This window comes from Malus sylvestris, chromosome 2, assembly GCF_916048215.2.
Source record: "Malus sylvestris chromosome 2, drMalSylv7.2, whole genome shotgun sequence".
Classification (NCBI taxonomy): Eukaryota; Viridiplantae; Streptophyta; class Magnoliopsida; order Rosales; family Rosaceae; genus Malus; species Malus sylvestris.
In genome coordinates, this window is record NC_062261.1 from 11,104,958 (window position 1) to 11,116,378 (window position 11,421).

Here is an 11,421-nt window from a genome sequence, read left to right on the forward strand (position 1 = left end):
TTTTTTTTTTTCTTCTTCTTCTTTCTGGGTTGCAAGAAGATGGGGAATAGTGAGAGGGGGGAGGGACGACTTGCTATTAAAAATGGGGAGAGAGAGGAGAGAGATTTGATAAAAAAATTATTTTTCTAATTTTTAATTATTAAAAATATATTTAATTATTAGTGAGTGGATCCCGCATGTGGCCACGTCAGCACTTAACAGAAAAACTGACAGATGTATGACATTGACACAAATTCGTAAAATGAGGTATGACATTGTCATTTTAAAAAGATTAGGTATGAAAGTGTCGTGATACCAATAGTTGAGGTAGTTTTGTGTAATTTACCCTATTTGTTAATATTATACATTGGTGTGCCGGTCTGGTTGCAACATTATTAGGTATTAGCAATTCACTTATAATATGATTCGTGCATTTATTTATTAATATTATATATTGGTAAATAAAACATGAACCATGTAGTCCATTCATACGAATTTGTAATTCCAAATGACATTTTAATATATGCGTATTTATTTATCAATACTATACCAAACACGTGACCGTCCCGCTAAAAAATTTTAATGGATAATCCTTCCTTCTAACTATTTTCTTCCTCAATGAGGTCCATTATGTGTGTGCATTTTCCTTTTATTTATGTCCTAGGCCTACTTCCAGTCCATGGGGACAGGATTCACAAGAAAATCGTATGGGCTTAGGAGAGCAGAATAATAGTTGGGCTTTGGGCATGAATTTAGCCCAGAAAATAATTTGGGCCACGTTTGGTTAATGTCTCTTATTCACATTCTCCATTCTGTCCTGTCCTCCCCGTACTCTTCTTCTCTCCCGCCACCTCTTCCACTAAAACCCTAAACCCTAAATTACCAGTCACCAAAACTACCCCGTTTCAGCTCCCAGAGCAGAACCAAAGCCAGCGAAGAACAATGGAGCCCGCTACGCTGACGAACTCAATGGACCTAAAGATTGGGGAGCTCTTGAAAGAGGTCCAGCTCGACTATTCACCCGCATTCACCAAGGCCGTCGACGACGCCGTTTCAGTCATCAAAAGAGCCATCGACAAAATCCCAGAAGGCCTCAATGTTGGTTTTCTTTCCACAGGCTATCATTCTGCAATCGGATTCTTGAACTTCTGATTGGTTGCTGATATAATCTTTTCATTTTAACCTCGAATTTTTGAAATTTTGAAAAGTGGATTTTTTTTTGGGATGAAATTTTGTTTGCCCATTTGCGTTGTACTCACGTGTGATGTTTGGATTGAAAACCTGGCAGGTTACAGCTGATGAAGCGCGGGGATTCGTCAGGGACATTGGCGCTGACAAGGTCGAATTCACGTTTAAGAAGCCGAAATCTATTGAAATTGGTGGGAGTTATGCCATACAGTGCATTGTGAAACCTGAAGTTAATGTGGACCTCTTCGTTCGGATGCCCAAGGTATCGAAAAACCCATATCGTAATTGTAATATGTTGGTTCGACAATAAAAAGAAATGTGTTAGCTCTTATTGTTATTGATTATAAGAAATGTGTTAGTTCTTATTGTTATTGATTATAATCAAATGTTAAAGCTTAAGAATAAAACAAGTCTCAACTTCTTTTCTTTCTAAAACTTAATTTTGTTGTTTCAGGAGTGTTTCCATGAGAAAGACTATTTGAATTACCGGTACCATACGAAAAGGTGCCTGTACCTTTGTGTAATAAAAAAGTTTTTAAAGTCTTCTTCATTAGTTGAATGGTCCACCTTACAGAATGAAGCCCGGAAACCTGTATTGATTGTCTATCCAGGTTGGTTTTCTGTGGCACCGTTTTCAATTTATGTTTTTCTTCCTTAAACTTGAGAAAGCAAATATATCCGTTTCTTTGGTGCCTGATAAATGCAACTTTTGAATTACAAATAAATTGGTTTCACAGGCGTAAAACCTGTCGAAGTCCCTGAGTTTTGTGTAAGGATAATTCCTACAGCACCGTCCCTTTTCAACATTCCAAAGTTGCACCTAGAGCGGAATAATGTTCGTGCTCTAAATCAAGGTAAATTATGTTATTGATTTTGGGCTATTTGATGATGTTTTCGACTTTCAGATGCTTATCTATTTTTTTAACTTTATTTTATTTTATTTTATTTTTTAGGGGGAGTTCCTCAGGCTACTCCTAAGTACAATAGTAGTATTTTGGAAGACATGCTTATTGAAGATACTGAAGAAATTCTCAAGAAAACTTTTCTCGGGTGGAAAGAATTACAAGAGGCATTAATTTTGCTGAAGGTATAAAGCCATCACTCCATTGCCACTTTAAAAATACTAATGCAGTAGCGGCGTGACAATGGTTTTTCTTTTTGATCTAGGTCTGGGCTCGTCGGAGAACACCAATATATGCTTATGATTGCTTGGGCGGATATCTGATCTCTGTCATATTGTCGTACCTTGCGGATAGGAATCGTATTAAAAAGTCAATGACGACAATGCACATATTCCGTTTTACTCTGAGCTTCCTTGGTATGATTATTCTTTACTTTGGCCACAAAAACTTGCTTAAGTGACTTCAAACCTAGTTGTAGACTTGGGTTCATCTTACACATGTCCCATTTTGACATATATGCACTTTTGTCCCTTGGCACAATTCATTTTAATAGTGGGGATTGATGAAATTAAATGGGTTTATTACACTGTTGAGCTTGGAACAGAAAAAGGAAGCAATCTGCTACAAACTATACAACGTTACCTGTCACTTATATAAGCATATTTGGCAGAAATACTATTTCTTTGAATATTGTTAATTAGAATTTAGCACTAAAAAAAAGTCATCATGCACTCCTCCCTCTCATTTATTTCACGAGGGAGGAGTGCATGATGACCTTTTGGAGTACCAGCAGCTCCCTTTAATTTTACAGGATTTTGTTCTTTATTATACAAGGAAACGTCGATCTAAAACTTATTTGAATCACAATTATGGAACTGTGATAATGATTATACATACTATTCTCACTTCATGTGCAGCCAATTCAGAACTTTGGAAACATGGGCTCTACTTTACACCGAAAGACCAAAAAGCTATTTCAAAGGAGGTCTGCTATTTACTGGATCTTAATGCAATTAATTATGTTTTTCACTTGCTTTTTGTCGTTATTGTTCCACTCTGAAGTCATTGTTGGTTTTCTTGTTTTACGCCTGCATCTGTTTTCCTTGGATGATTGCTAGAGAAAAACTATGAAGGAGAAAGACAACATGGGTAGCGAGATCAAATGACTGTATTTGTTATATTGTCAGTCTTGAGACTTGAAAAACTATGTGCTCATTGAGAAGTTTGTTAATGTCTCTAGTCAGTTGTAATGATTTGAAAGTGTGTTTTTTTTGGACTGAAGCTGTGCAATAATCTTTACAAGAATCCCTCAGTGCTTGGTTATTACTGTAGTGTCCATTTTGAACTTGTACAAAATGCTCCCCTCTATTGCATTTTACTGATGTTAGTTAACCATGATCTGTGTTAATGCAGAAAAGGTTGCCTCTTAAAGAATCATTTCCAGTTGTCATATGTAGTCCAGCTACAAACTTTAATTTGGCCTTCCGAATGACAAGGGCTGGATTTCTTGAGGTACTAATTGGCATTTAAATGTTGCTCCATAATAATGGTATGTGGCGCACACTGAATTAACCTCTTTAAAAATAACGTATTTCTCTTTGTTTCAGCTCCAAGATGAGTCTGCTTCGACACTTGCATGCATAGACAAATGTAGAGATGGTGGATTTGAAGAAATTTTTATGACCACGGTGGACTATCCTGTAAAATATGACCACATCATAAGGTATAATTTTTTTTTTTAAATTTTAATGTGGTTCGTATTGAAGTTGTCTTTAGTGCGTACAATGACCTTGTGTTAGCATTGAATGTGATATTACATTATACCTTCTTTCCTGTCCTGCTTGTGGTTTGATTTTCCCGTTTTGTTTACATGTTTGCTATTTTAGGTTGAACTTAAAAGGGAACAGTGCAGTTTATGCATCAGGATTTTGCTTGGATGATGAATGTTGGAGATTGTATGAGCAGAAGGTGCAGAGTGTTTTAATTCAAGGGTTGGGTGACAGAGTGAAGAATGTACGTGTTACCTGGAGAAATATGTTATCAGACCGCATCATAAAAAATGTACGTCACCAAGAGCTTAACTTTAGCATCTCATATCAAACATACGTTTATGTACTGGACCAATTTGTATAAATTTGGCTTGTGACTCCAGGGATTGTCAACCCTCAATGCAGAGCCATTGCTTATTGGAATTTCCGTGAGCTCCATAGAGAAAGCTTTTAGGCTTGTAGATATTGGTCCAGATGCTGATAACAAAGAGGAGGTATATGAGTACCTGTTTGGAATCATACGTTGATTTCTTCTTTTGATGCATGCATTCAGTTTACTTATGTTCTGTGTAGGCCCTCAAATTCCGCAAGTTCTGGGGGGAAAAGTCGGAGCTCAGGAGATTTAAAGACGGTAAAATTGCAGAAAGCACAGGTAGTCATTTGTTTTGGCTTTTTTCCTTCTTTACTTGACGTTAGTTGTATCAATATCATTTACATGCTTTCCTTGCTCTTGCTAAAATCAACTGTCAAGATGACTAAAATGTTGACACTGTTTGCACATTCCTTAGTTTGGGAAAGTGAGCAATGGAAAAGACATATCGTCTTAAAAAGGATTTCTGAGTATGTGCTTCTGCGACATCTTTCTGTATCAAAAGAGAATATAATGCACATTGTGGATCAACTTGATTTCTCTTTGCTATATGGTGCTGGAGGTAACTAGAACAATTCTTACCGTCTTTCTATGTGATTTCTATATAATTATCTTCTTTGTTTTAATTTTTTGCTTTATGGTAACCTTTCAATTCTTTCAGATCCTATATCATCTTCTGGGAATTTGCTTGGGGCATTTGAAATTCTATCGAAGCGCTTGCGGCTTCTTGAAGACATTCCACTGAAGGTTTCTACTGTGCAGCCCCTAGATTCAGGTATAATTGCGTTGCTGGAAAAAATCAATTTTAAATGCCTAGCTTGAATTCTCTATTCCGAATATTTGATTATTCACTATTATATTATGATATTTGTGGATGTGATATTATGTGTGTTCAGGATAAAAAAAGTATTTAAAGCTCTGCTGCATTTGTCTTAGACCAGTTTGTTGTTTTACTATTGTGATCATTAAAATCGACCCTCTTGTTTTCATAATTGTACTTTTGAAAAATATTCTGGAATGTTCTTATTATCTTATCCCTTTTCCTTCTCTGTATGACTCATCAAAAGTTCTTCGACATTTAGATTAAGGTTTGTTTCACTACAAACGTGCTCGCATGCACATATGCTCTAAAGTGTTGGGGTAAATTTGAAAACTTTTTTATTCTGAAAAAACAATAAGTCATTTGGCTTGCAAAAGTTACTACTACTTTCTTTTGAAATGGTAAATATAATTCGAATTTCATATGGATTTTCCATCACCCTGTTCGCTACTGTATGCAGCTTTCAGGTTTTCATCTGTATTCCCACCTGAACCTCATCCGCTTGCTAATGAGAAGGGTGCTTTTGTAAGATTACATAGGTTCACTCCTTCCTGCATTCGTCCGCTGGAAGTTATGATCCAGGCATGCCACAAAACCCAATAACTGTTAAGAATTCCATTGTTTATTATTTTTCTGTCAGTTAATGAAGCCTTATTACTTGATCCATTTCAGTTGGAAGGTTCTGGAAACTGGCCAATGGATGATGTAGCAATTGAGAAAACTAAATCTGCCTTCCTTCTCAAGATTGGAGAGAGGTGGGCAAACTGGGATTACTAATTCTCAATTTGATTTTACTGTCTATTGAATAGTTATCTGATGATGCTATCATATGGCAGTCTCCAGAATAATTGGGGGATGACGTGTACAGCTACGGAGGATGATGTGGATGTTTTTGTTTCTGGATATGCATTTCGCCTAAAAATTTGGCATGAGAGAGGCCTGACTTTGTTGAGACGGGAAAGTAAGAACTCTTGACTCATGTATTATTACATATTCACCACTGGGATGTTAGATTCTTTTTCCCCTTATTGATAAAGATGATGTCAGATTCTTTTGATGCTGATCTCTTCAACTTCTTTCTGACTGCAGCTGGAAATGATCAAGTGAAGCAGGTCTCTAATACGGACAGAGAACTTTATTTCCGGAGTCAACATTCCAGCATGATTAATGGATTACAGGGTTGTTACGCAGCATACGGGCCAGTTGTTAGGTGAGCATTAGCATTTGCATTCTCATTTATCTATTATTGTTTTTATCCGTTACTGTATATAACCTTTTTGGTTTCATGTGAAGGCTTGCAAAACGGTGGGTAGCTTCACATCTGTTTTCGGCTTGCTTGGGGGAGGAGGCAATTGAACTATTGGTTGCATACGTCTTTTTGAAGCCTTTACCATTCAATGCTCCATGCTCACGAATCACTGGATTTTTGAGGTTAATATTTATATAACTCATTTCCAGGGCATTTTGATAGTTCTCATTAACACTTCTGCTTTAAAAGATAGATTTTCTGACTGCTTGGCTTCACTTTTGAATTGTGAACATCAAGTTACATATTTCGAAATTATCTGGTAATTAGGAATACTATGGTGTAGCACATACATGCACATGCACACAAGAATTATTGCCAAACTTTAATGGTGTATTTCACACTCATGTGCATGGTAATTCCATCAACAGGTTCCTGCGATTACTATCAGATTATGACTGGAATTTTTCTGCATTAATTGTCGACATAAACAATGATTTGACTCCAAAAGATATGAAAGAGATAAATGTAAGTTCTGCTGCTAACTAAGAAACTCTGATCCATGTCAATCTCTTTGTGTTCTTGATTTTATTATTTTCCTTTTTTCGGTTATGGTTTTATTATTTCTTGACTGCTAATAACTGCAGTTCAATTTCAGGATAATTTCATGTCAAGTAGAAAAACTAATGAAGAAAATGTGCAAAGCGTAAACCCAGCAATGTTCTTGGCTACAACTTACGACAAGGCATCCGATGCCTGGACCAGATTCTCACCAAACTCGATGGTTAGTTTAATTGGAGTCATTTTCAACAATGTTCATTATCTTTGGTAAATTTTTTACGTTCTCTCTAGTAATCAGGTCTGTGATACCTTTTCTCTGAGCTGATCCTGCTTATTTTACAAATTTTACTGCCATTTCAATGCATTCCTTTTGTAGTAGGATGCATTCTCAATTCTTCAGTCATGTCAAAATATTAGTTTGAAACTCAGTTCCATGAAATTGTTAACCATAAACATAGAGGACTTTCTTTTGTTCTTTTGATGATTGTAATAAAAATTAAGACTTGTTGATACATTGGCTGACAGAACATTCAAATAATAATCTCCCATAGATTTTGTGATGGCTGGCACTCTGGAAATCCAAGTGCAGCAACTCCTTTTGTCGATGTAGTATTTAGTATTGCTGATGTACATTTTGATATTGTTGAATACGAAAGGAGTTAAAAAGGTTGATGGCTTATGCTGGAAGCAGTGCAAAGTTGTTGACCAAACTGGTATCAGAGGATCATGATGATAAGCATAGATGGGAGGTGAGCTTGTTAAATTTTACTGATTGTGATCTGCGAATTGTTTTACCTTGATGCACGTTTGATACATGCAAACTATTAATGTTTATTTTTTGGCTTGCAGTGCCTTTTTCGAACTCCTTTGAACAATTACGACGCAGTTATTCTTCTTCACAGAGAAAAATTACCTTACCCCCAACATCTTCTCTTTCCATCCGAATTAAATCAAGGTATATTCTTAATGTTACCTGGATGTTTGCTCGGCCTCAGCTTTATGTTGTTCTCTCTCCTTTTCTAACATACTATTCTCAAATATGGTATATGCGCTAAGTTCTAATGAGCATATTTACTCAGGTGCAGGGGTACATGTGGCATGTGGTAATGCGAGCAAGGTTTTCCACCCATTTCTGTTGCCTGGAGACATCAAAGGAAATTCGGAGGCACTAAGAAATAAGCTATTGGTAAACTTTGATCCACTGAGGTGCTTTGTCGGGGATCTAGAGGCAAGTTTTATGTGATAACTTAATTTTGACCATGATGCCGTGGCTTTCATTTTTATGTTTTTAATGACTGCCGTCTTTGTTTACATCCTCGTGTCTTGAATGTAGAAAGAGTACCCCAACACCTTCAAGCTATGGTATGATTGTCTGGGTGGTGATGCTGTTGGCATAACGTGGGGGAGATATGGTTCAAAGGTATAATTGGATCTATTCCAGCTGAATAAATGAGCATTCCAAATCGACGTTGAAAGTTCCTAAAAAACTGTTTGCTATCTACACTTCCTAACCAGTTGTATTTTCGGATCCTAATATTTGCAGAAACGAGGGCGGGAAGAAGAAGCAGAGGAGGTAAAAGATCCAACTGGTTTATTAAAAAACATTGGTGAAGTGGGAACAGGATTTGTGAGAGGGGTTTATCTTCTCAAGGCCCCAAGGCTCACGAGTTAACTCTGTTTATACTCTAAAACGCTCAAAGCTTCACGGGTGACAACAATTTTCTTTGTGATGCTGGTTTTCGACATGGTAAGCAATCCTCGGCACGCCCCTCTGACAATACTCATAACAGAGAGATAAATTACCCGGTTAGGGATTCCCGTTTGTAACTGGTAACGAAGTTACGAAAGGAAAGGTATTTGTATGGTTGTATGTCAACCATGAGAATTTAAAAATCTGAATCTGTATTATGTTACAGTTAACTGCCTGAAAGCAGCATTTTTGTTGATGATAAATTCGATTGAACTGTTCGTTAGAAAGGTTAATACTCGTATTTCTCTTTTCCGAAAGAAGATATTACCGCCTCAAATAGTGTACTCTTTTGACTGGGTAACGTAGAAAGAGCGTTTACGCTTGCACCCGAGGTGGATATTTTCACTTACAATTAGGATATTTAATGCATTTTCATTAACATGTGCATCATTTCGAATCATTGTCAATCTACGATTTCAACATCAAAGAGCTGAATTATCAATTACGTATGAGCGACCATCACCAAAATCATCATCAAAATGTTTAATGATGTGGTTAAAATAATTAAACAACCTCAGTTGAAGCGATTAGCAACGGGTTTAAATCCCACAATTTCAAAAATGACCGGGTGAAGAGTTTGCGAAAATCGTAGATTCATCAGCCAGCTGACATGTTTCGAATAAGAACCCGCTCACCACTCCGAAACAATAGTTAGACTGCTTCCTGAATGAGCTTCTCTGTAAGTTCTTTAGGCAATCCCATAACCGTGTCAGTCGTCCCTATCTGCAGCAAACCAAATGAAGCACATTGCAAACAAATTTGTGAGAAGTTAGAATCCTTCACACCCCTGATGGACGGATCAAAAGACACGGTATATGCAGACCCGATGAAAAAAATATAGCAAGGCCAAAACTCGAGCATGTTTGGTTGCTAATTCACTTGGAAAAAGAAAGAAAATTTAGAACCCATTAGCGAAGCGAACAAGGCTGAAAGAAACGGTAGAAAGAAGGAGACAAAGACAACGAGGGGAGGAAAACTCTGTAAAGATGCATCAAGTGAATAGCAAGAGTAGACATGAAATGGAGAGATGAGAGAGAGCTAACCACTGCTTCTACAAACGGAGAAATCAATGGATGTTCCAGCATCAAACCGCCAGCAACATTGAGCGTAATTCCCTCCTCTATCTGGCCAAACATCAGACTCATAAGCCAGATTCAACAGAGAATAATAGTTCACAACAAAGCACCTAAAGTGATTTTGTATCCAAATTTACCAGGCTATGGATAACCTCCTCTGGTATGACATGAAAATAAACCTGCATCACGACATCAAACATATGCTATAATCCTTCCCAAACTAACCAATAAATTAAACGATATAACTATCGATCATCATTGTTGATTAAAAACTTGAACAAACAAAAAAGCTAGACAAGAAGGCTGCTCTGTAGGACAGGTCAGATAAAGAATGAGCTTTAAGCAGTGAAAGAACAAGTACCTCCGCTCTGCGCCAACTGCCTTTTCTTTTTCCGGTTTTAAGGTTGGTTACAAGTACAGATCCTATAACTTCTGCTTGACCGCCGGAATAGCCTGCATCCCATCCATAAAGACTTGACCACTACATATCCATCTGAGATTTTAACAAAGGGAAAAAGATGGACAGTTGCCTTTGAAGCAAACCTTTGATAAAATTCCATGCTTCTTCCTTGCTGGATGGTTTTTCCCTTACTATCCCTTCATACACCACCACCTCAAAATCAATAAAGATTTTGTAGTGAGAAACAAACTTAACTACAAAACACATTCCCTACAAGAGAGATTCACTAAAAAAGCAAAACTGTTTCCGATGTTTTTACCGGTAACATGTTTTCTGAATAGTGAAAAGGGGGCTTTTATTGCCACTTCAAAATAGTCATCTCGTCTTGCAATCCAAACTTTTTTGGAGTGCCAATAACGTCTCCAGGTGAAACGCCAATTAAGAATAGGATTTATGAGAGTTATGGTTATATTGGTCCACTAATACTGTGTGATTTCCATAATGTATGAGAAAGTAACACATATATTCCATTAATCTTACTGCATTAAGATTAATCAGTTAAATTAATTAAGTTAGGTAGATTTCATTTTTCTAATGAAAAGTTGAAAAACATGAACAGATGTTACTTATAAACGCATACCGTGTCTGCGGTAACCAACAGTGTTGCAGGAGCATCCCCATCCAATTGTCTATCACTTTGGAGCCTTGAAATAATGGCATCTGCCTAACAAAAAAATAAAGGCAAAACACACTTCTATCGTAAAAATTGGCTTATGGGTTAGGTCAGTTGGCCATGACAGCGTCGAATTCAAATCCCGTTTAGAGTAGTTTAAATTATCGCTTTGTACCGTAAAATATAAAAAGTAGAGAAAACGTACTTTGGCCTCAGCTAAAACCATGACCAGTTCTTCAGGCTTATCCATCCTTATACTTTTTTCATCAATATCTGCAGTCTAAAACCCACAAAACCAAATCAGCAATTTGAAAAGCTAATCCATTTAACCAAGAAAAAAGATTGATGCTTTGATATAATTACAGTGTACCATGACAGTGAACCGGTATCCCATCTCCGCCAGTATTTGCCGGCGCGCCGCCGACGCCGACCCGAGAATTATCTGTCGCAAAAAAAGATCAGAAATTTCTGCAAAATTTCACAAGCTAATCCAACCGTATAAGCTAGATTGGCAATGGGATTGTCATTTATTCGGGATTTAGTGACGAACCTGAAACGACATATTTGCTGTCTGCAGTCACTTTCTGCTTTCTCGGAGAGAGAAGAACTTGCAACAGTATTGGGTATGAGTATGCACTCTCTATTTTGGGCCTAACGGGTTCAAGCTGACCCGGTTCACTTCGTATG

The 11,421-nt window shown here is 37.2% G+C and overlaps 2 protein-coding genes across 3 annotated transcripts; one reads left to right on the forward strand and one right to left on the reverse strand.

Annotated features, from left to right (window-relative positions):
* Positions 1–786: 786 nt before the first annotated feature.
* Positions 787–8,818, forward strand: LOC126610040 (uncharacterized). 2 transcript variants are annotated; one of them, XM_050278014.1, is made up of 26 exons: positions 787–1,077; positions 1,268–1,429; positions 1,622–1,778; positions 1,905–2,021; positions 2,121–2,254; positions 2,335–2,485; positions 2,987–3,054; positions 3,483–3,581; positions 3,677–3,792; positions 3,956–4,130; positions 4,222–4,332; positions 4,412–4,490; positions 4,627–4,770; positions 4,870–4,983; positions 5,489–5,610; positions 5,701–5,783; positions 5,865–5,989; positions 6,118–6,238; positions 6,322–6,459; positions 6,706–6,802; positions 6,933–7,058; positions 7,492–7,584; positions 7,685–7,790; positions 7,915–8,067; positions 8,173–8,255; positions 8,379–8,818. In XM_050278014.1, exons 1-26 carry the CDS (start codon positions 922–924, stop codon positions 8,505–8,507), a joined length of 3,159 nt encoding a protein of 1,052 aa, XP_050133971.1. In that variant the 5' UTR covers positions 787–921; the 3' UTR covers positions 8,508–8,818. The 2 variants fall into 2 exon arrangements, with proteins under 2 accessions (XP_050133971.1, XP_050133975.1); XM_050278018.1 differs by having other exon boundaries at positions 7,921–8,067.
* Positions 8,819–8,999: 181 nt separating this feature from the next.
* On the reverse strand, positions 9,000–11,421 carry LOC126610055 (uncharacterized). The gene is made up of 9 exons (XM_050278030.1): positions 11,285–11,421; positions 11,105–11,176; positions 10,940–11,014; positions 10,702–10,785; positions 10,205–10,274; positions 10,023–10,114; positions 9,799–9,840; positions 9,629–9,709; positions 9,000–9,308 (listed from the first exon to the last, which is right to left on the reverse strand). Exons 1-9 carry the CDS (start codon positions 11,294–11,296, stop codon positions 9,237–9,239), a joined length of 600 nt encoding a protein of 199 aa, XP_050133987.1. The 5' UTR covers positions 11,297–11,421; the 3' UTR covers positions 9,000–9,236.